This window comes from Spodoptera frugiperda, chromosome 24, assembly GCF_023101765.2.
Source record: "Spodoptera frugiperda isolate SF20-4 chromosome 24, AGI-APGP_CSIRO_Sfru_2.0, whole genome shotgun sequence".
NCBI lineage: Eukaryota > Metazoa > Arthropoda > Insecta > Lepidoptera > Noctuidae > Spodoptera > Spodoptera frugiperda.
In genome coordinates, this window is record NC_064235.1 from 6,422,009 (window position 1) to 6,447,061 (window position 25,053).

Below are 25,053 nucleotides of genomic sequence, written 5' to 3' on the forward strand. Positions count from 1 at the left end.
ATCCCTCCAATAGATGGCGTTAGTATCGATAAATAATGTGTCAGCGCTCTAATGGATGGCGTTGGTATCGATAAATAATGTGTCATCGCTATAATAGATGGTGTTGGTACCGATAAATAATGCGTTGTCGCTCTAATAGATGGCGTTAGTAACGATAAATAATGTGTCATCGCTGTTTCGACAAATGTTACCGACTGATAACTTTGGTTCCCTGCATGAGATGGTGATGATCCTTTTACAGAGACTCCGAAACAGGTAAAGTTGCATTGCACATATAGAGGTCGCTAGGATAGGAGGAATGAGTGAGTGAGTCAGTGAACGAATGAAGGATGAATGAATAAATGAGTTAGATAGTTAGTTAGTTGAGTAAGCGAGTGAGTCAGTGAGTAAGTGGGTGAATGAATGAAAGAATGAGTGAGTGAGTTGAGTTAGTTAAGTGGGTGAGTGAGTGAGTGTGTGGGTGAGTGAGTGAGTGAGTAAGTGAGTGGGTAAATGAATGAATGAATTAAAGAAAGAATGAGTGATGAGTGAGTTGAGTGAGCGAATGAGTAAGTAAGAGAGTAAGTGAGTGAGTGAATTAAGAGAACATATGAGATTGTAACAAATAAAACACAAGTATCCCTTAAAATTAAATTGTTTATTACCTAAATAGATATGAATCTGATCGAATCCACAGTATGTAACACAGAAATATATCCTACACTAGTAATTATAAGTATCGGTGTCTAGATAGCATTATAATCTGTACGCTTCAGTAGTTATAAAGGGAGAGGAGAGGAGTGCTGACCGAACGCCCTCAGAGGAGCTTGAAGAATACTCGAGATATAAAAAGACCACTACCTCTTGCACCCTTCTCGGAAAACTTCTCTTCTCCACTCCGGCTCCGAAAAACTAGAGAGGCGCGAGTTCAAGAAGAGCGAGAAGGAGTCTAAAGAAGCATGTTCAGAGTAACACGACCTGTCAGCCTCTTTCCTCGATATTTTTGAACCCGCGCCCGCCACTATCATCTATCTGGTAGAGGGATCATCAGGATGCAGCAGTACTCTAGAAGAATGCTGCTACATTCCTGATGAGGGGGTCAGTGCGCTGGTGTTAGAAGGCTGGTGCCAGGACCGCGCCTCCTACTGCCTCCAGCGGACTGGTGATGCAGCTCGTCCGCAGGATACCTGCAAGAGAATAGAACAGGAGTTGTAGTCTTTAGCCCCTTGACTGCACGGTTGGGGCGTTGGCTAGGCAACTGGCTCCCGAGACCCCTTGTCCGGCAGTCGTACTTTGCGACCACTAGACCAACAAGGCAGTCCTTCAATGCCAATATAACTACCAATTTATTGACAGGCCAAGAGCCCAATGACCTTAAACAGGGGCCTTAGTCTGCTATTACAATTGTGTCTGAGTGGTCGATCACTGAGCAGTGCGAGAGGGACGGAGCTATGTAGGTTGTATAGCTCCGTCCCTCTTGCACTGTAATAGCAGACTAAGGACCCAGATAGCTAGATGAGTTAAGGAGCCCTTCCCCCCCCTCCCCTCCGCCTACCAAGGGTCCCTACCACCCCCTCCCCCCTGCAAAGAAAAGAGCCAGGTAGCTATGACGATGTCAGAATAATTACCTCATTCCTCAGCGAGGAAGAAGTTCTGCTGCGGCCACGAGCTGCCACACCGACGTCAGAGACGAGAGGAGATGCTGCTCAGCATCAGCCACCTGAAACAGCAGTACGTTATATAAGTAGAAGTCTGAATGGAAAGAAGACCTAACGTGAGCAGAGCTCCCACTAGGTGGACCGACGACATCGTCAGAGTGGTGGGGAGATAGTGGATGCAGGTGGCAGCTTGTCGTTCTACGTGGAGGACTAAGGAGGAGGCCTTTGTTCAGCAGTCAGCAGTGGACGTCTTTCGGCTGATGACGATGATGATGATGAATGGAAAAAGAAGTAACGTAGGAGTGGATGCAGGTGGCAGCTTGTCGTTCTACGTGGAGGACAAAGGGGGAGGCCTTTCTACAGCAGTCAGCAGTGGACGTCTCTCGGCTGATGATGATGGTGAATGGAAAAAGAAGTAACCTAGGATTAAAACAGAAGAAAGAAGTAACTGAGATGAGGGCCCACTCCTCAAACGATGCACGTAACCACGCAGACACCCTCGCCAATCCAGCAACTGTAATAAATGCAGCTATTAGTCCACTTACCAAGATGTTAAAGCCAAAGGAGATGAGACAAGCAGGACTGCAGCTCCGAGCGAGGCTCAGAGACACGTCCTGCACGGCTCACGTCGCAGGCCGCACTGGCTGCAAGCCGCGCCCCGCTGGCACTCCAGCTAGCCTTCCAGAACGTTCCAACTGCACTGCGCAGGTCACGATCAATACTTTGAGTTCTGCTATAGTATTGCACTCTGCTTATAGGTTTAATGATCTGAATGTAAATGCAGAAGGTTTACTGGTACTAGGTTTTGAAGAGTTTTTGAACAATTAAATAACGTTTTTGGGTGATGTAAGAGCAGAATAGAGTATTATGATCACCTCAGTCCCCATTCCCAGTTTTTTTTTTATGATACACTAGCGGCCCGCCCCAGCTTCGCATGAGTGCAATATAGATATTATGCATGTATTATACATATTATAAACCTTCCTCTTGAATCACTCTATTAATTAAAAAAACTGCATTAAAATCTATTGTGTAGTTGTAAAGATTTAAGCATACAAAGGGCCATTTTTTCCTTTTTTTTTTTTTTGAGGGGGAAAATCATCCAATGACTTTTCTCGCCTTGGGCGAGGCGAGATGGAGTGTCAGACTCTTACTGACCAAAAAATCACCCCGTTCCTACTCCTGATGTATTGAGCCGGAGCCCCGGTTAACCCACTAGGTAGTCCGCAGCTCTGGATAAGGCATCAGCCCTGCTGGGCCCCATCTGTGGTGGTCTGATGGCCTTTGAGGCGCGCGCGGAACGCGACGCGCCGCACGCACGGGTCTGGTTCTGTTCGGGCGGTGAGCTACCCTTGCTCGCCGTCCGCAGGCCCGCACATACAAAGGGCCATAGGGACATAGAAAGATCGATCGATTTTATTTAATACTATGTAGTGAAGCTGGTAAACTAGCAGACAGATCACCTGATGGTAAGCAATTGCCGCCGCCCATGAACACTCGAAACACCATAGGTGTTACAAGTGCGTTGGCGGCCTTTTGGGGGTTAGGAATTTAAAAGTTGTTGCAGAGTCAGAGGTGACTCGTTTGCTCGTTTGCCTCCTATTCCATAAAAAAGGAGACCCATAATCCATCAGCCTCTGTGTTCGTCGAAGACTGAGCGACGTGGACCTTCTGCAGTCGTCGCATTGAGTGCACATTCTAGAATGTTCTGTCTGCACTGCGCAGGTCACAATTAGTACTTCGGTGTGTGGTATATTTGTGTGCAGTTATTGGTATACTGGTCGTATTTAAACGAGAGATGTAGAAGGTTTAATTAATTGAATACTAGCAATTTTAGAGATCACATTTAAGGCAAGCGTCCACAAGCCAGCATCGTACGCATCGCACGCAACGGATTTTAGTTTGTCTTGTATAGAAACTCATACAACTGCGTCCACTGATCCGCATCGTACGGACCGCATCATCGACAATGCCTACATGCGATGCGTACTAATGACGTCATACGGAATGCGTAACATTAAGAAACCGGTTTACTCCCTTCTTGAAATACAGCATATTGTACCTATGACGAAGCCAAAGTGATCTAGTTTTTACATCTTAGATCTCGTTAGTAAAATGACTGAGCGACGTGGACCTTTTGCATTTGTTGCATTGCGTGCACAAGTCTAGTTCTAGAATGTTCTGTCTGCACTGCGCAGGTCCTGTGTCGCGATCAATAGTTCGATGTGTGATATATTACTTGTATGCAGTTAAAATATTAATGCCACTAAACAAAATATAAACAAACAGAAGGTTTACCTGCATAATTGGGAAGGAGAAGCAATAATAAATTAATATTTAAATAAAACTGCGTTTAAAAAATCTTCAAAAACCAAAAACTAAAAAGCAAAATATTACTATTGTAAGTTTTTTTTATGATATAAGCCCGTAAACGAGCAGACGGATAACCTGATGGAACGCAATGGCTGCCGCCCAGACACCCGAAGCACCAAAGATGTTACAAGTGCGTTGCCCTCCTTTTGGGGGTTAGGAATACACAACTAGGGTTGTTTGGGAATCGGGGATTGGGAAGATTGGGAAGGGGGTAATTAGGCCTCCGGTAACCTTACTCACACAACGCAAGCGTTGTTTCACGTCGGTTTTTTGCTCGGCCGTGATATCACTCTGATCGAGCAGGCCCAGCAATGCTGAAGCATGGCTCTCCCACACTAAAAGTCATATGTACTGATAAGTTATAACGACACGTCCTAAGTATAAGTAAGTAACTGAAAAAGTTAAATTTTACAGGAGAGCGAATTTAAGATTGCAAAAATTATAAATTGTCATATCTTTGTCATTTTAAGGATTTATGGTTTGAAATTTGGTAACTGAGTTTAAAATTAAGTACAGTTTATGTTTACAAGGAAATTTTGTTTGTAAAGGTTTATGGTTTTGTTTTATAACACATAGATAATTTTACTCCGGTCTTAGAATGTATCAAAATAATCTAACTGCCACATCCACACTTTTTCAATGGAATATTTATCCTTGTAAATGCTTTAACTGCCAGATACTTACTTTTGACTGGATATTACAATGAAAGTATTTTATGTAACGGTTAGTTACCTATTTTATCACCGCGATTACAACACTAATGTTATTAATGTAACTAAATTTTATTAACTATTTTTTAATAAATCTTGTTATTTTGAAGTAAAAGGCTTAAGATACTTGATTTATTTTTATTAGGAATCAAATTAAAAACAAGATAGCAAGTAGAAAAATGAACAAAGGTCATTTTGGTACAAATTCGAAAGTGCGGCCAAAATGAAAACATATAATAATCTGTTAGTACTTGACTCCTTGAGCATTTTTTATTATGGCACCAAACTGGGAAACCAATAACTTCGGTTTTATCCAGGGTTAAAATATATCATTTTGCGGTCATTTTCGGAAAGATTATTGTAACAATAATGGGTTATAGTATATAGTTATATTATATAGTTATGTAAAGAAAGTAAATTATAAAGGTAAATTATAAAGGATGGAACGGCTGACATTTGTCGGGCATGTCATCGCCCAGGGGAATCCATTCGACATATAATTTCGGGTTGTTCTCACTTAGCTAACGGAGAGTACTTGCATAGACACAATCTTGTAGCCAGGATTATTCATCAACAACTTGCTTTAAAATACTAACTTATTGAAACTGAAGTGCCGAATTATAAGTATCTGCCTGACCCAGTTCTTGAAAATGGAAATGTCACACTGTATTGGGATCGAACTATCATCACAGACAGGACAATTGTTGCTATCAAACCTGACATTGTGGTGATAGATCGACCAAGCCGTCGCATAATGATAATTGATATAACAATCCCAGAAGTCGAGAATCTCCCGAAAGCTGAAAAAGATAAAGCCAGTAAATATCTTGATTTAGTTTATAAGGTTGTCGACATGGGGGATATAGATTTGGCAATAATTGTGCCGATAGTCGTATCTGCCAATTGCCTCAAAGCTAAAAGCCTCGACCAACATCTGAGTAGGCTAAAGTTAGACGGTTGGATCAAGAGTCTGATGCAGAAGGTAGTACTTCTGGACACAGCGCGTATTGTCCAGAAATTCCTCTCTCTTGAGCCCTGACCGCCGGTAGCTTGGATTTACTCGTGGGCTACTGCTTTTTATATTTTTAAATGTTTCTTTTTTCTTATTTAAAATTTTCTAATTAAATATTTTTGAATCTAATCAACAAGTAAGGTAAATAAATAAATGAAAATTAAGGGTTATAGGTTGAATAGGAAGGTCCAGGTAGCTGCCGTTTAACGTTTAACGCGGTAACGATTACCGGATAAACGGCCCGCTTCGTTGTTTTTTTTTTTTAATGTGGCGAAAATCATCCTATGGTTTCTCCCGCCTTGAGCGAGGTGAGAGAAAGTGTCAGATTCTTACTGACAAAAAATTAGCCCATTCCTACTCTTGCTCTTCGATCTGGAGCCTCAGTACCCCGCTAGTCAGTCCGCAGCTCCGGGTCAGGCTTGACTGGACCTCATCTGTGGTAGTCTTTGAGGTTTGTCCCGAACAAACGGCGCCTGGTTTCTGGTTCTGGAAGGGCAGCCAGCTTGATCGCCTACCGCAGACCCGTGCTTACGATGGCCGAAGATCATCTCGCGATCCCCAACACCAGGAGTGTCTCGCGTAATGACTACGGCATGACGTGGTTCATTCCTCCTCCTTAGCTGGCATGACTGCCTCGCAAAAGGTGGAAACGGCATCCCAGTTCTTCTCGCTCGATCATACTCAGGGTATGATCGAGCTCGATCGATCGTCGGCGTAGCGACGGCGCCGAACCTGATGCGGCACCCAACTCGGGAGCTGCTCACGTCTCAAAGGCAGTCCGGGTGATTTGTGGATATCGCACGATCTCCGAGGAGGCGGCAGCTTGCCGGATGACCGCCGTAGGATCTGGAGCCGAAAGCGCTTCAGTTTGCGCGCTGATGTGCGTCGTCAGGGCGAATCTCCGCTGCCGTGCCAGATTAGTGCGTTCCGGGACGAGGTCCAGCATGATATCATGGACTTGCTGTTATTGCAGCAGTAAGTCCTCTCTAAGAGGAGCGACTTGAGAGACGCTATACCGCCTGACACAGGTGCTTGCCAGGGATGGGACTTTCGGTAGGTGTCTGTTTCTGATAAGGTGGGAGGAAACGTCTGGATGTAGTCGGCGATGTAACCGGATGTCACAGCCATCGCGGGAGATACTCCTGGCGTCGGGGATCGCGAGATGATCTTCGGCCATTGTAAGCACGGGCCTGCGGACGGCGACCAAGGTCGCTGCCCTTCCGGAACCAGACCCGAACGAACGGCGCCTCGCGTTCCGCGCGTGCCTGAAACAGCCATCAGACTACCACAGAGAAAGTCCCGACCAGGAGCTGCAGACTGCTAGCGGTGGTTTTTAGTCAGTAAGAGTCTGACACTCCCTCTCGCCTCGCCCGGGACGGGAGAAGCCAGGGGAATATTTTCCACCCTTAAAAAAGGTGTAAAATTGTTCACATGATCACAAACACTTTGCAATTTGTAGCATTTGTACTGTACTGAACTATCTGAAAACAATCAAAATCAGATTAAACATCATTGTTTACGATAAATAATTATTAGCATAACTATGTAAGTGTATAGATAAATATTTATATTCTAGTTGAATTCCAATGTATAACGATGTATAAGTTAGTTAATTACCTTAATTTTACGCGATATCCATGGAATAAGTAGTTAAGTGCCTAGATACATTTTACAATTAAAATTGAATCCAGTGTATAAATGTGTAACTACGTAGATACACACTTATGCACCGGGAATGGCTAAAATTCTATAATAATTATCATTAGGACTTACCTTGTCTAGGTGACGAATAAATCTCATTTGGTGGTGACATGGTGAGATTCTGTCGCCTTTTAATTGCATTTTGCTTTAACGATACTAAGAATTTATAGCGTTCACTATATTAATAAAATATAACGCACCGCTCGCGCGTGCCGCTCGCTGTTACCGCGAAGAACTGAGCGAGCGGCAGATGCCCGCACCCCGCGTCTCGATCCCCCCGCGTACTACTATTTAACTGGAACTTCCATATTTGTACGTTGTATTTATTTCCTAGCTAATTCAGATAAATACTTATGCGTCTGAAAAAATACATGTTCGGCTGTTACATTTTTTTTGATATTTTTTTATTGGATAGATACAGGTACGTTGAAGCTAAAAATGCAATAAAAACCATTTCGTGTATCTGGCAGATACATACTTATACTTAGCGGGTGTCGATAAGGTTACCCACCCACTGATAGTATAGAAGTTGGTGCTATAAGAACTGAGTCAGATAGACCTTCTGCAGCGCACGCATTTAGTGCATCAGTTACTAGTCTAGAATGTTCTGTCTGCACTGCGCAAGTCACAATCGATATTACCTGGTTCATCGTCCGCCTATACGAAAGGCGATAGTATTAGTATGTATATTTGTATAACTAGCTACTTCCGCGTATTCACCCGCTCTGCTTGGCTCCTGTTGATCATAGCGTGATGTTTTATAGCCTATAGCCTTCCTCAATAAATGTGCTATCTAACACAAGAAGAATTATTCGAATCGGACCAGTAGTTCCGGAGATTATCGCGTTCAAACAAACTAACATTTCAGATTTATATATTAGTATTAGTAAGTATTAGTATAGAAGTATAGATACATAACCTCACGCCTGTCTCCCATGGGGATAGGCAGAGACAATGGAACGCCAAATGCTACGATTGTTACACACCTCTTTAGAAAGAGAGAAAGAAAGAAAAATGATTTATTTAGCACCAGTCACGATGCACTGAAAAACATAATTCAAAAAAAAAACGAAAAAAAAACAAAACCAGTACAAACATAACAATTTGTTTTTACAAAGATCAACGGAAACAGAAAGTACTGCACATATAAATAAAATAATATAAAAGTTTAAATAAAATATAACAAAATTACATGCAAAATCAAGGTGGCAACGTGCCCAAGTTGATGAATCTTTCGCTTCATCAACAGTCGCATCGTACGCATCGCACGCAACGGATATTAGTTTGTCTTGTATAGAAACTCATACAACTGCGTCCACTGATCCGTATCGTACGGACCGCATCATCGGCAATGCCTACATGCAATGCGATGCGTCATACGGAATGCGTGCGATGCTTACGATGCGGACCTATGGATCGCTTGAGTTATTGTATAATAAATAAATATAAACATAGAATAAATAAATATAATATAAACATTGTATTATTTATTAAAAAATCTTCTGGTTTACGAAAAACAAACGCAAATTAGATAGTATTCTTCGAGAATAAGAGTTTAAAGTCTCCTCTCTTCATCGTTACGGTTATTCTATGACTTTTCCCGCCTTGGGGGAGGGAGTGTCAGACTCTTACTAACTAAAAACCACCCCGTTCCTACTCCTGCTTTTCTAGCCGGAGCCCTGGTAACCCGCTAGGTAGTCCGCAGCTCCGGTTAGGCATCAGCCCTATTGGCCCCATCTGGGCCCCATCTGTGGTTTGTCGCACCGCACGCAAGGGTCTGGTTCTGGTCGGGAAAAATTACCAAATTATCAAGTACTAAAAAGCCTGGTGTCCGAATTTTGCGACGATGACAGTTGTCGCTAAAAAGTAAAAGTCGCGTCGGCTACCATTTTGTTTTTGTGCTAGAAAGTTGATACAAACGAGAAAAAAATCACGATTTAGTGGTTAAAGTGCATTAAAATTAATCAAATCATTGATTTTACACTGCGAGAGTATTAAAAATACCATATACATTGAGTTACAAGTGTATTCAGTTAAAAAATAACCTAACAAAACTAGGTCTTGTAGCGAAGTTTACTCGCGTGAATTTTTCAATAATGGTGCGAGGAAATGGTCGTGGTGGACGAGGGATGGGTGTCCGCGGTGGTATGGGACGGCCACCGTTCAATCGACCCCGTGTGCTGATGCTGAGACCTCCTTTCGACCTGATATTGGCTGAACCGGCGTTCCCAAGATGCAAGCCCGCTCCCGACGATTCTGCTCTAACCCAAGTAAATATTACTGTTATACCTCATTGTGGAACACCATAAATAGGTGCTTTGATCATCACTGCACTGTTTCTTGGATCCGTAAATGATAAAAATGTAATTTTAGAGAATTTTAAATCTGAATGACGTCTAAACCGAAGATAGGGTCTATCTAAACATAAGTTTAAAAAATTTTCACAAAACAATGTTGTTTTGTTCGGTTGCTATATTCATTATGTTCTTTAACTCTTCTAGTTTATATAAAGTGAGTGTGGATTGGAATGCGAATCCACACGAGACACAATGTATTTTCTATTGTTGTCTTATACATATACAGCATACAAGAGTTTAATATAGCTACATTTTAATTAAATTTCTTTTTTAGGCTCTTCTGAAACGACATGCAGAGCTATGCCCAACGCCCGCAGAGCAATCCGCAGTTCTGAGCCTTGTCACAAAGCTGCAGACTGTACTGGACAACCTCGTTGTTGCTCCCGGAGACTTCGCAGCATGCGTAAGTAGACATTCCACTATCTTACTTCGTTGCGAAAGGTTTTTTTTACATTTTTGTTGACATCTAAAACAGTGGTTCCCAATTGTAAGAAATTAAACAAAATAATCTTTATTTGCTCAAATGTGGTACATAATACAGGTGTTAAATACATATAGGTAGTAAGTTCAGCACATTTACTTACCATTAGTAAAATGCAAATTTTGAAAAAAAATGCAGAAGTTACAATATTAAATCTTGAGTTTGAGCCCACTCCACACAATGGAGTTATTTAGTAGTTATGCATGTGGGACGAGTTGATGAATCACCCAATTAATAACTTTTGAAATGTCAATAAATAAGGAAATAAATAATAGTCTGTCAGTCTATCATTCAGTGAAGCTAGGTGCTCGTTCCAAAGTGTAGCTTCGAATGGAGAAGAACGAGAAAGAAACTCCATTCCTTACTCTTTTAAAAATACATGTTTACAATTTCTCTGATACATTTTTCCAATCAATAATTGGGTAGTTTCCTAGGTCAAAAATAAATTATTTTGACGTTTCAGTGCAATAGAATATCCCAATATAATTGTACTTTAATTCATTATTTGATGACACGCTTAATTTTTATTTAGCTATTTTTTGCGAAATAAGTACTTATACTATTTGACGCAAAAATCTATAAAATTATTGAATTTTACTAGTTGGAAACTACTGTATTCAAAAAATGCTAGGGAACCTCTGATCTAGAGTTTTAATCAATTCACAGTCCACATTATAATTTTCCAACCTGTTATCCTAATTTTTTTTACCATACATACATACAATGCATGAGTTGAGTTATACCAACAAATCGTGGGAGAAAGCTTTAAATGTATTTAAAATATTTTTTAAATGAAGATATTTAAATACTGTAATTTTTTACCCTACTACGGCCAAGCCTTAAAGGAGGGTAATGTTTTTACCTTTTTAGCATGTAAGTAATACATGTTTCATGTTATCTGTGTCTCTATCTAGACGAAAAAATAATCAATGGGATATATTTTGCAGTTAACCGATTGTAATCTGAATTTTAACGATTTTGTATTGAAAACGATTGCTAAGGACTGAGTTAAATAACCATTAAATGACTCTGAGTGTGGCAGTAAATGTGTTTTTATAATAACTGTCGTGAGACATAAATTAATTTAAAATCACGGTTTACTCACATAAATTAATGGAGAAAAGTGCCAAGTATATGACAATAGGCTCACCCCCTATTACATGGAACTTATTAACACAAATGGTGAAAAGTGGATGTACATTGTATAGCGGCATTACGTGTCGTAATTTGCACTTCTGCCTTCTCCTTCGGGGATAAAAGGCGTGACGTTGCAAAAAAAAGGCCTAGGTTTCCTCACGATGTTTTCCTTCACCGTTTGTCAGTGGTGTCTTAGGTAACCTACGCGCCACCACGACAAGATTATCCGCACCAATCTCATATTCTTCTTTAAAAAAATGTCAGATTACATGGTAACACAGGTATCAGATTACAACGGGTTAACTGTGAACAAAATCTGCATGTGACAGGAAAGATGTAATAAAAAAAAAAACAATATACTATACCTACTTGTCTATACTACCTACCTCTATGTTTCTTTCAGATATTTTTCTTATGTTGGCTTATTTCACAGTTTTAAAGTTAATTAGATACCACAATAAAGGTACGCGTTCACAGGCCCGCATCGTACGCACCGCTCGCATTCCGTATGATGCTACACATCGCATGTACGTATTGCTGATAACGTCATACGGAATGCCTACAATGCGTGCGATGCGGACATGTGGACGCTTAACTTAAAACTTCAATATATATGTACTTGAATCTGTCAAATGCAGAGGCGTAGTGTGCTATGGTATAAAATTGGTTTGCGTGCCCCCTTTTTTGAGGGGGAAAATCTTTTTTTTTTCCCGCCCAGTCTTTCAAGCCTTTAAGAGGGGACTTGCCGATGCTATGACAGCGAGCCCATGTTTCGCGGCCCTTATGATAACGTTAATTTTCCTAAAGTTGCTGCCAACTTTAGAACGCACCCATTACGCGGATAAAAAACGAATATATTAGTTATTTGGACTTTTGGTAATTTCTGAAATGAAATAAAAATTGGCATGTGTAAACTGCAATTGATGTGCTGATTTATTACTACTTAATTATTTGTTTAAAACTGTGAAATGAGCCGTAAATGTTCTTCCTTAGAGCCCTATTTCATTAATTCACCTCAGTCTTCACCAGGGGGTTACCTTTGGCGCGCTCTGATTGGTTGGTTTATTCGAGCCGGCCAATCAGAGCGCTGATTAAAAAAATAGGGCTCTTACTGTTTAAAAAATATTTTTGATACAAATTAAAAAGTTGTTGGATAAATAATGACAAGCGTCTGTGCCGGTCCACTGCTGGACTATGAGCCTCCTCTATATGTATAGGATGACTGGTAATTAGTGAACGATATTTAAACACGTGATTGTACTCATGATTACAAACAACTTTCCCAAAGTAACTTTTTTTGTATACTCATTAGTTTTATTTTTATCACAATAACAAAACAACAAATCATACGCAATTCTTCTTCAATTCTTTCGCATGATCAGCTGTTAGCAGCGAGACGCCCGCACCCTCGTTATAGGAAAACTAAATAAACGCGTGCTAATAAAAAAATGTTGTTTTGTTATTGTGGTAAAAATAAAACTAATGAGTATACAAAAACAGTTTCTTTGGGAAAATTTGTAATCATGAGTACAATCACTTGTTTAAATATCGTTCACTAATTTATCTACAAGTCACCCTATTATATAAGTGGGGTTTACCATAACTAATCGTTTCGTTTTCGTTCAACGCAAACTCATACTAAGGGTACTGATTGGTTGGTTCATTGAAGGCGGCCAATCAGGGCCACGAAAGCGGTAACCTTTATACATAAAGGAAACTTGTACTAAGGGTAATAAAGATAGGTTATTAATATATGTATGTGGAAAAAATATAATTCACATGCCTCATTGTCATTTATTTCAAACGATTTTTTAATTTGTATCATAATTACGTAGCAATATTTTTTGTATGTTTTTCTTGTTTCAAATAAAGAATTTTTTTTTTTTTTTTTTTTTTTTTTTATTTATAAAAAATATGTTTTTAATACTGCCTCGTTGCTCGAGTGGTCGCAAGTGCGACTGCCGGTCAAGGGGTCTCGGGTTCGATTCCCGGGTCGGGCAAAGAAGTACTGGGCTTTTTCGATTTTCCGAAAATTTCTCAGTAGTAGCACGGAGTCTGGAATTGTGCCCAGTATATAGCAATAGGCTCCCTATTACATGGGACTTATAACACAAATGGTGTAAAATGAGTGTACCTACATTGTATAGCGGCATTACGTGCCGTAACGTGCACCTCTGCCTACCCCTTCGGGGATAAAAGGCGTGACATTGTGTTGTTGTGTTTTTAATAACCGTTATGGTGGTTTTTCTAGCAATTGGAAGAGGTTCGTCAAGTCGGTTCGTATAAGAAAGGAACCATGATGGCTGGGAAGAATGTGGCTGATATTGTGGTTATCATGAAGACCCTGCCCACTAAGGAAGCTGTTGAGGGATTGTCTAATAAGGTATTAAGATTTTTTATGGTATAAGCCAGTAAACGTGCAGACGGATCAACTGATGGGAAGCAATTGCTGCCGTCCGTGGACACTTGAAACACCAGAGGCGTTACAAGTGCGTTGCCGGCTTTTTGGGGGTTAGGAATTTAAGGCTTGTTGGGGAATCGGGGATTTGGAAGATTTGGCTGGTTAGGTAATCTCACTCACATAACGCAAGCGTTGTTTCACGTCGGTTTTCTGTGAGGCCATGATATCACTCCAGTCGAGCCGGCCCAGCAGTGCCGAAGCATGGCTCTCCCACACTTAAACTTCACGTAATTATTTGACAAGGAACTCGACTAGTTCCAAGCCATGCAAGAGGCTCATATTCATGGCAGCATTCCGCGACACACGACGCGGCGATTGTCGCGCTGCTGCTGACGACACGAGTTTCGCGCCCATCGCGCCCTCTGCCTGGAATCGCGCGTACTATACGGCGCGCGCGACGATGTTGGCTCGTTAGACTCGTTCGCCGGCGGCTGCGTAGGTGTTGGATTCGATTCTCGGGTCGACGCAAAGACGGTGCTGCATACCGCCTCTAGCATAGCTTGAAACTAGTCGAGTCCAGCAGTGCCGAAGCATGGCTCTCCCACACTTTCTAAGAGTATATTTTTATTTTGAAGGTTTGATGATTATATTTATAAGTTCCTAGCTTCCACCAGGGGCTTCGCCCGCATTCTCGTGCGATAAAAGTATCATATCAACCAAGTCAGCTCATACCCTGTCCGTATACCAAATTCATAGAATTCTAACCACGACAGGAGAGAATCCTAGTGTGGGAACCAGACCTGCGGACTACCTAGCGGGTTTACCGGGGCTCCGGCTCGAAAAGCAGGAGTAGGAACGGGGTGGTTTTTACTCAGTAAGAGTCTTACACTCCCTCTCACCTCGTCGCTTTTTTTTTACGGGGGAAAAATCATCCAATGACTTCTCCCGCCTTGGGTTAGGCGGGAGGGAGTGTCAGACTCTTACTGACTAAAAACCACCCCGTTCCTTCTACTGCTTTGAGCCGGAGCCCCGGTAACCTTTTATGTTTTCCGCAGCTCCGGTCTCGCCTCGTCCCTGGCTAGAGAAGACATTGAATGATTCTTCCCCCCTTTAAAAAAAAAAGAGTGGGACCATATTTTTTAATGTTACCTAATAATTATATGAAGTGCTTAGTCCTCGATAATTATTTTGTTTACCATGTAGTCCCACTATCATCTATTGTGTGAACGCGAATATTTAGAGAATCCTGCAAAAAAAAATTAATACACGGGCAACACTATTCATCTAATGTCATTCACTATTTTTCGCGTTGTGTGCTCGCACGGAATTTTTCGTAGAAATATTATCTGTTAAGTGATTACTGTATTTAGTGAGTTCAAGTTGATTAAAGTAAAATGCCTAAGAGTAGAGAAGAAAAATTATGGAAGAAGCTGAAGAAACTGGAAGAAAAAATTAAGAAAAGTCAAAGTCGTCGTAGACGAATTAGATCTTTAAGTTCGTCGGAGCGGGAGTCGGTAGACGATCCTGATCCAAATGAGAGACCTGAAGTAATCGAGGACACAGGTATGTGTTAGTTTATTAGATGCCTTGATTGCCAAAGCGACAAGTTTCTTTTGTCTTTTAGGTATAAAAGTATTTATCACCCGCCATCTTGTCAATTCTTATCGAGACTGGATTTAAAAATCTCAAGTTGAGAAAAAGCATAAATAGAAGTTCTATGTTATGCGCGTAATATTGTTTCTTTAATACAATATAATTTTTACAATAACTGAGTCAGTTATTTCATGTGTAATCAGACTAAGTTAGTCTAATGATTACGTTGTACCTTGTAGGTACCCAACAACTACAAGACGATGTGCTGATTGCTCTGGGAAATCCGTCCTGCTCTGACAAATCTTATAGTGAAAGTATTCACCCAGAGATAATAAGGAGAGTAGAGAATGTGTTAACGAGTGGCTTGGAAAAGGAGCGCAAGGATGAATTATTAAAAAAGTATCTGATTCCCAATAATTTTGCCTTGCTAGAGGCTCCAAAACTAAACAGGGAGCTAGAAGGCTTATTAAGCGATCCAATTAAAGAAAGAGACAAAAGGATCGAAGAGCGACAGCAGCAATTGGGTGTTGCATTGTCTGCTGTATTATCTTGTTTAGATAATTTTGTTAAGGTTGACCCAAACCCAGCAAAAATTGAAGTCTTGACAGATGTAGCCAGGCTACTAAGTGATTTACATTATAACAACACTTGTACACGTAAAAAGTTGGTGGCGGTTAATTTGGATAAAGACATAGTTAAAACAACAGAAAGCGCTAAAAGGGACAGCTTCCTGTTTGGAGAAAGATTTAATGAAGATGTAAAGACTGCTAATGCCATAAAGAAGGCAGCACCAAGCATACTGAAAAAGTCCAATTTCACCCGAAAGATGGGGCAGACCAGGCAGTCAAATTATACCCAATTTAAAAATAAGGAAAACTTCAATGCCCCTCCACAAGCAAATCGAGCCAAACAAGGGAGGGGGGGCAGGTATCAACCCAGGAACAGTGGGAGGCAGCAGCAGCAGCAACAACCGCATCAGAAGAAGGCATATCGACACAAGTCTGTACGTCAGACATAAAGGTAAAGACCTTTGCAGGTCGTCTTAAATTCTTTTATCCTTGTTGGCAAAGGGTCACTCAAGATAATGTTATTTTATCTTGGGTAAAAGGTTACAAAATTCCTTTTGTAAAAACTCCATACCAACAGATATATCCTAAAAACTGTGCATTTTCAGAGTCTGAAAATATAGTTTTATCAAAGGAAATTGATAGATTATTAAAATTGGGTGTTGTTAGTAAGTGTACATCAATTAGTGGACAATTTTGTTCAAAAATATTCTCTATTACAAAGCCTAATGGTAGTACCAGACTTATTTTAAATCTAAAATGCCTAAATAAGTTCATCCAGACGGAACATTTTAAAATGGAAGACATGAGAACTGTTTGTAAACTTGTTTCTAAAAATAATTACATGTGTACAATTGACTTAAAAGATGCATATTTTTTAGTCCCAGTAGATAATGATGATAAGAAATATTTACGGTTTTATTTTAAAAATAATATTTATGAGTTTAATTGTTTGTGCTTTGGTTTGTGTACTGCTCCACTTACGTTTACAAAATTGTTAAAACCAGTTATATCTTATCTACGCAGTGTGGGATTTAAATCTGTGATTTATCTTGATGATATCATATGTATTGGAGAATCTTTTAATGAGTGTGTAGAAAATTGTAGTAAGACAGTGTCACTACTAGAATGTCTTGGATTTTATATAAATAGGGACAAAAGTAGTTTGCACCCTAAACAAATAGTTGAGTATTTAGGATTTATAATAAATACAAGGACTATGACCTTATCAGTCTCTGATAAGAAAAGATGTTCAATCCTTTTATTACTTAAAAGGTATTTAAACAAAGATTCCTGTACTATTAGGGATTTTGCACAACTCATTGGAACTTTAACAGCTTGCTGTCCAGCTGTTAGCTATGGTTTTCTGTACACAAAAGTTTTGGAAAAACAAAAATGTGTAGAGTTATTTAATCATAATAATGACTTTGATTCAGTTATGATTATAAATAATGAATGTAAAGAAGATTTACAGTGGTGGTATAATTGTATAGAATCAGCCGTTAACCCTATTAAAAATTGTCAATTTAAGTTAGAAATTTATTCAGATGCATCTCGCACTGGATGGGGAATATTTTGTGATGGTCAGGTAGCAAATGGATTTTGGACAGAAGAAGACAAGAAAAGTCACATAAATTATTTGGAACTACTAGCAGCTTTTCTTGGATTACAATGTTTTGCAAAGGACTTAAGCAACTGTCAAATTTTACTACGTATAGATAATACAACTGCCATAGCTTATATTAATAGAATGGGTGGTATTCAATTTAATAATTTAAATCAGCTTGCACGAGAAATATGGCAATGGTGTGAAGCCCATAAAATATGGATCTTTGCATCTTATATAAAATCTAAGGACAATAAAGAAGCTGATTTTGAATCTAGAAATGACAATATTGACTGTGAGTGGGAGCTGTCACCTACAGCGTTTCTAGATATAGTGAGGTCATTTGGAAATCCTTCCATTGATCTATTTGCTACTAGAGCCAATACTAAGTGCAGTAGATATCTGTCCTGGCATAGGGATCCGTATGCAGAAAATATTGACGCTTTTACAGTATGTTGGCATAATTATACCTTATTTTATGCATTTCCACCATTTGCTTTGATCTCTAAGACGGTTCAAAAAATAAAAGATGATAATGCTATAGGCATTTTAGTTTTTCCTATGTGGCCGGCACAACCTTGGTACCCATTTGTTAAATCAATGGCCATTTCAGATATTAAAGTGTTCAAGCCTTCAAAACAATTATTGTTATCACCTTCCAGAAAACTTCATCCTCTGCACAACAGCCTTTCCCTGGGGGCCTGCATATTATCAGGGAAGCATTCAAGAAACAAATGATACCTGAGGATACCATAGAGGTTATGATATCTTCTTTATCTGTGAACACAATTAAACAATATTCAGTAGCATTGAATAAGTGGTGGATTTTTTGTAAAGGAGAAAATATCTTTGATGTTTCTATCACGAAGATTTTAGAATTTCTTACAGAACAATTTAAAACAGGAAGTTCTTATACTTCATTAAATACTACTAGATCAGCATTGTCCTTGATACTTAGTTGTGAAATAGGGATAGATCCTCAAATAAAGAGGTTCTTTAAAGGTATCTTTAAACTACGACCTAGTCGTCCTAAATACAATGATACATGGGATCCAGCAATTGTTTTGAATCATATAGAAAAATGGTACCCATTGCAAGATTTGTCATTTCTAAAATTAACTAAAAAACTGGTAATGCTGTTAGCCCTTACTAGTGCACAAAGAATTCAAACTTTATCATTGATTAGACTAAATAAAAAAAGGTAATTTAAAAAACTAAAAAACCCGACTGCGTTTCTTTGTAACATGAAAATGAAAAAACCCTAAAACAAGAATACAAGAAAAATTTAAGCAGTCGGGACCCATTCTAAATATTATGAAGACTTAGTGATATATAGGTACGGCTGGCTTTCTAGAATGGGTCCCGACTGCTTAAATTTTTCTTGTATTCTTGTTTTAGGGTTTTTTCATTTTCATGTTACAAAGAAACGCAGTCGGGTTTTTTAGTTTTTTAAATTACCTTTTTTTATTTTATTTTCTTTTAGTTTTATTATTTATTATATTTTGATATATTTAGTGTCACTCTCACAGTAAATACGAATCAAACGACCCCTATCAAGCTGAAATCCATCTAGTCGTTCAGGCTAGAGAGTGGGCAATATTCGAATTTGGCGCCAAAAATCCGCGATTTTGATTTTTTTATTGTTTTGATATATCCAGTGTCACTCTCACAGTAAATACGAATTTAACGACACCTCTCAAGCCAAAATCCATTGAGTCGTTCAGGCTAGAGAGTAAGTAATATTCGAATTTGGCGCCAAAAATCCGCCATCTTGTTTTTTTAAACATTTTGATATATCCAGTGTCACTCTCACAGTAAATACGAATCCAACGACACCTCTCAAGTCAAAATCCATCAAGCCGTTTAGGCTGTAGAGCGTGCCAAACAATTATACATACATACATACATACATACATACATACTCTCGAAAAACATAACCCTCCTTCTGGCGCAGTCGGGTAATAACATACAATTTGTTGAGGCAGGAGTAAATATAGAGATCAGTGATTTGTTAAAGACATCTAAACCAGGAAAACAACAAATGTGCATCACATTACCTTACTTTCTTGCGAAACCTGAAATTTGTCCAGTAACCACATTACAATATTATATAAATTATACAAAAACTTTGAGTAAGGTAGAATTTAATAATACAGAAATGCTATTAATAAGTGTTAAGAAACCTTATAATTATGCAAGTAGGCAGACAATTAGTCGTTGGATTAAACAAACAATGAAGGACAGTGGTATAGACATCAAGAGATTTACTCCTCACTCGACTCGTCACGCAGCCACTTCCAGGGCATGTAGAGAAGGTGTTACATTAGATACCATTTTTAGGTCAGCTGGTTGGTCTACTGGATCAAAAGTTTTCGCAAATCATTATAATAGACCATTGATTAAAAGTAATGATAAATATATTTTTGCTAAGACTGTTTGTAATATTGAATCTCATTAGTACATTGTACTTAAGTATTATTTGACCAAATAGTTTATTTTATCAGTACTAAGTACTTAGTTAATAATAATATGATTAATAGTAAGTATATACCAAGTGACATGTGTAACATGCATAAATTATAAGCCACTGGTAATAAAAGACTGATTGTATGTATAATTGTTTTATTGTTTTATAGCATTCAATATGTAATTTCCAACTACATCTCTAAACATCTACATGGTAAACAAAATAATTATCGAGGACTAAGCACTTCATATAATTTACAAAATTAAACGAACTTACCTAAGTGAAGTTCTATTGTAATTATATGAAGTGCTTAGTCCTCGATACTAGACTCCCTCCCAAGCCCAAAACAAGATCATATTTGTTTTACCCAAGATGGTAGTTGGGAAATTACTATATTTGTGATCTTCTCATTACAGGTTGCTCTAAATAGAATGACATTAGATGAATAGTGTTGCCCGTGTATAAATTTTTTTTTGCAGGATTCTCTAAATATTCGCGTTCACACAATAGATGATAGTGGGACTACATGGTAAACAAAATAATTATCGAGGACTAAGCACTTCATATAATTACAATAGAACTTCACTTAGGTAAGTTCGTTTAATTTTGTAAATTATCGACTGCCTCGTTGGTCGAGTGGTCGCAAGTGCGACTGCCGAACAAGGGGTCTCGGGTTCGATTCCCGGGTCGGGCAAAGTATTGCTGGGCTTTTTTTTTCGGATTTTCGAAAATTTCTCGGTAGTAGCACGGAGTCTGGAATTGTGTCCAGGATATGGCAATAGGCTCACCCCCTATTACATGGGACTTATAACACAAAATGGTGAAAAGTGGGTGTACATTGTATAGCGGCATTACGTGCCGTAATGTGCATGTGCACCTCTGCCTACCCCTTCGGGGATAAAAAGGCGTGACGTTGTGTTGTGTGTACCTAATAATTTTATATATGTTTCCAGGTAAACGAAGAGTTAAACAAGTTGATGCGCGCCGAGACTCCGAGCACGTCGGTGACCAGTGCCTGCCACGAGCGAGGGTTCACCGTGACGGGGCCCAGCGCCGCCGTCAGGGTGCTGGTTACCACGCTGCATCAGAATCTGAGGAAACTGGAGCCGGAGGTCAGTTCTTGGAGTGGATGGATGTTTTACTAGCTTATGCCCTTTTTTATGAAACGCTGTAAACGAGCAGACGAGCAGAGCAGTTTTTTACTTGCGGGGCAGGCGGTAAACGGGCTGACGTATCACCTGATGGTAAGCAATCGCCGCCGCCTATGGACACTTGAAACACCAAAGGCGTTACAAAAGCGTTGCCGGCTTTTTGGGGGTTAGGAATTTAAGGGTTTTTGTTCGGGAATCGGGGATGAGGAAGATTGGAAATGGGGGGAAGATTGGGCCTCCGGTAACCTCACTCAATCTGTTTTTTCTTTTTCTTCTCCTCTAATAATATCTTCTGATTTATTAGAGGAGAAGAAAAAATATTATTTATTTCTTTGCGTTGGTCAGCAGTGGCCACTTATAGGCTGTTGATGTGTATGTGTGTGTGATGTTTTTTTTTTATTAATTTATTGCTTCATATCCCTATCCGCAGGTCCACCTTGACTACAAAGTGATCAGCAGCCACCTGGCAGCCATCCGCCACAGTCGCTGGTTCGAGGAGAATGCCCATCATTCCTCTATCAAGGTCCGTATTTCATTATTTTCCACAAAAATGAGAGTTTTACGTCCGTAGGGGGCGCTAGTGTCGGATAAAGTCTTATAGGCCTTATTGCAACTGTGTTAGACAGTTTAAAGAAAAGAATGAAAGTAAAATGGTTTATTTAGCATCGGACACGATGCATCAAAAAAGAAAAAAAAGAAACAAAAACAGTACAAACGATAAAAAAAACAATAGTTTTTTAAATAAAAATTAGGGAAATAAAAATATACTGCACATTATGATATAATATGAAAGTAAAATTGTTGGGGCACCAGCTGGCGCGGTAACTGGGCAATTGCAATGTGTATAGAGTTCGATTCCCGCACGGAGCAACTCTTTGTGTGAGCCACAAATAGTTTTTTCGGGTCTGTATGTCATGTGTATGTGAACTTGTATGTTTGTAAACACACCCACGACACAGGAGAAAATACTAATGTGAAGCAATGTTTAAAAAAAAATAAACATAACTTAACTTCTCACTCCTCTATTGCTGTGGTTATCCATAGGCGGCGGCAATTGCTTACCATCAAGTGATCCGTCGGCCCGTTTGCCGCCTGCCGCGCAATACAAAAATTCCCCATCCCTTTGTTAACTGAAATTAAATATTCCATAATTAATATCCGCAGGTCCTAATCCGTCTGCTCCGTGACATGTGCGCGCGTCACTCGGGACTCGAACCCCTGACCCCGTGGATGATTGACTTGCTGGCACACCACTGCATCATGAACAACCCTGCGAGACAGGCGCTGCCTATTAATGTGGCATTCAGGTCAGTTTATCTATTCTTTTGAGGGGGTGAAATCATACAATGGCGTCCCCCGCCTTGGGTGAGGAGAGAGCGAGTGTTGGACTCTTACTGACTAAAAACCACCCCGTTTCTACTCCGGTCGAACCGGCTCAGTCGTGCCGAAGCATGGCTTTCCCACACTTGAGTTATCACTAATTTACGAACGGGCACGACAGAGTCAATACACGTGTGTCCTCGCGATACACGTGATTTTGTTCGCCCGGTTATCAAAACAATCTTCTTATATATAAAAATGTATTACTCTTCGTTAGTCTCGCTAAAACTCGAAAACGGCTGGACCGATTTGGCTAATTTTGGTCTTGAATTATTTGTGGAAGTCCAGGGAAGATTTAAAAGGTAAGAAAAAAATTATGGAGGCGGTACGAAGTTTGCTGGGTCAGCTAGTACCTTAATACATTTAAATTATGTAGTGTAGTTATGCTCGTGTGTAATGAAATATGGTCTCTCTCCAGACGCGCGCTGTCCCTGCTGGCGGGCGGGCTGTTCCTGCCGGGCTGCGCGGGGCTGGCCGACCCGTGCGAGGCGGCGCACGCCCGCGCTCACACCGCGCTCGACCTCGCCGCGCAGGACCTCGCCGCCGCCACCGCGCAGACGTCAGTACAACGCTGCTTTTATACCAAAAATGTGCTATAAAGATGTAATATCTAAACTGTGAAACTATGTAACTGTTTCCACTGATACTAAGCTATGTAGCTGTGTGAGGAAGATGCGCAGCTCGAGTATGCGATGTATAGATCTCTCTTCATAATTTTTCCATGTAAAAACTGATAGCTGAGTCCGTTTCCACCAGTGCTAAGCTATGTGTACCAATGTATATGATTGGTGGAAACCAAACGCGTCCACAGCAACGTAGCATAGCACATCTCTGGTGGTTATGATTTTTACTACTTAAAATAGTCACGAATACTATTCGAGTACACGCGACTGATTACGAGCCTTATCGGAACTCATAATTATTAAACGCATTTTTCGGTGGACAACAATCAATTCACTCAACATAGAATAAAGTCATCAATTGTCAAACCATTTCACATTAAATTATTATCACACAAATAAACCTCTCAGTTCATAAGCGCCCCATGGTGACTACGGTTGCCATCGTGATTTTTTCTAATCCTGTATTTTTTTCAACAGTTTACTCCGAGTAGTAGCTCGCGGTGGTCACCGCTACGTGCTAGGGCTCCAAGCGTTCGAAGGCGGCAAGGACATTTCGACTGAGATCACCGTATGGGACGGAGTGGTCGTGTCCCCCCTCGCCCCGGCATACCAGGAGACGCCTGAACCCATGGATACTGATGACAAAGGTATGACATGTTTGTTAGAGGTACTTTTCCACCAGACACTGGAGCAGACAGAGCTATGTCATAAAACGTTTATAAAATGTATCTGTTCCTACCTTTTTAGCATTACATTAGGGAATGCAATCGAGATCTCGCTACATCTTGTCCATTTTTAGTGAAATTAATTCTCGTTCATAAAATGGACGAGATCTCGCGAGTTTAAAAGTCTTGTTTTTTTTATGGTATAAGCCGGTTTTAAGGGTTGTTGGGGGAATTGGGGATTGAGAAGGGGGTAATTGGGATATATTACATTTAACGGGATTAAAACGAGAGCGCGTTCGACGCTCTGATTGGTTGGTTCATTCGCACTGGCCATTCAAAGAGCCGAACGCGCTCTCGTTTTGTTTTCGTTAAACGTAAAGCAAACTCGTACTAAGACCTGTGTTCTCTAAACGCCTTTTTGTTATAAGACCTGAACTTAAATGAAAAAAGACAATGATCACCTGATGGTAAGCAGTCGTCGCCGCGCATGGACACCCGAAACACCAGAGGCGTTAAAAGTGCGTTGCCGGCTTTTTGGGAGTTAGTAATTTAAGGGTTGTTGTTCGGGAATCGGGGATGCGGAAGATTGGGAACACAACAATAATTAAGTGTGCGAGAGTCATGCTTCGGCATGAATGGGCCGGCTCGACCGGAGTGATACCACGCCCTCACAGTACACCGACGTGAAACAACGCTTGCGTTGTGTTTCGTTGTGTGAGTGAGGTTACCGGAGGCCCAATTATCCCCTTCCCAATCTTCCTAATACCCGATTCCCCAACAACCCTTAAATTCCTAACCCCTAAAAGGCCGGCAACGCACTTGTAACGCCTCTAGTGTTTCAAGTGTCCATGGGCGGCAGCGATTGCTTACCATCAGGTGATCCGTCTGCTCTCATTGTCTTTTTTAAATTACTAAATTATATTTTTCTTTTTGTTTTCAGAAGATGACGTGCCTGACGGTGTAGCAGCTTAGTTTAATTATTTAATGATAAGTTATTTTATGTTAACTTCCGGACAGATCTTTTATTAAAAGCAATACGTACCACTGGCGTGTTTTATTTATTTTGTTTACATTCACACACAACGTCACATTACCCCTTCCTAAGGGGAGGGGGGGTTATTGAACCCCCGGTAACTTCACTCATACAAACACAACACACAATCTTATTCATATTTATAATAATTACACGCACA

General features: G+C 40.1%; 2 protein-coding genes across 2 annotated transcripts; both read left to right on the forward strand.

Moving 5' to 3' along the window:
* Window positions 1-9,279: 9,279 nt before the first annotated feature.
* Window positions 9,280-24,904, forward strand: LOC118278802 (interleukin enhancer-binding factor 2 homolog). Its single transcript, XM_050703887.1, has 9 exons — window positions 9,280-9,703; window positions 10,065-10,193; window positions 13,660-13,791; window positions 20,995-21,153; window positions 21,623-21,715; window positions 22,357-22,499; window positions 22,991-23,131; window positions 23,673-23,842; window positions 24,801-24,904. Exons 1-9 carry the CDS (start codon window positions 9,530-9,532, stop codon window positions 24,830-24,832), a joined length of 1,173 nt encoding a protein of 390 aa, XP_050559844.1. The 5' UTR covers window positions 9,280-9,529; the 3' UTR covers window positions 24,833-24,904.
* LOC118272346 (uncharacterized) lies at window positions 14,824-20,184 on the forward strand. Its single transcript, XM_035588752.2, has 3 exons — window positions 14,824-15,372; window positions 15,642-16,422; window positions 18,237-20,184. Exons 1-2 carry the CDS (start codon window positions 15,204-15,206, stop codon window positions 16,418-16,420), a joined length of 948 nt encoding a protein of 315 aa, XP_035444645.2. The 5' UTR covers window positions 14,824-15,203; the 3' UTR covers window positions 16,421-16,422; window positions 18,237-20,184.
* Window positions 24,905-25,053: the final 149 nt, after the last annotated feature.

What these genes read in the sequence shown, in the direction of transcription:
- LOC118278802 (XM_050703887.1), top strand. Translation starts at nt 9,530, where the DNA reads ATGGTGCGAGGAAATGGTCGTGGTGGACGAGGGATGGGTGTCCGCGGT. An exon ending in ACGATTCTGCTCTAACCCAA is followed by an intron (nt 9,704 to 10,064) that starts GTAAATATTACT and finishes TTTCTTTTTTAG; the next exon opens with GCTCTTCTGAAACGACATGC. An exon ending in CATGGATACTGATGACAAAG is followed by an intron (nt 23,843 to 24,800) that starts GTATGACATGTT and finishes TTTTGTTTTCAG; the next exon opens with AAGATGACGTGCCTGACGGT.
- LOC118272346 (XM_035588752.2), top strand. Translation starts at nt 15,204, where the DNA reads ATGCCTAAGAGTAGAGAAGAAAAATTATGGAAGAAGCTGAAGAAACTG. An exon ending in TGAAGTAATCGAGGACACAG is followed by an intron (nt 15,373 to 15,641) that starts GTATGTGTTAGT and finishes TGTACCTTGTAG; the next exon opens with GTACCCAACAACTACAAGAC.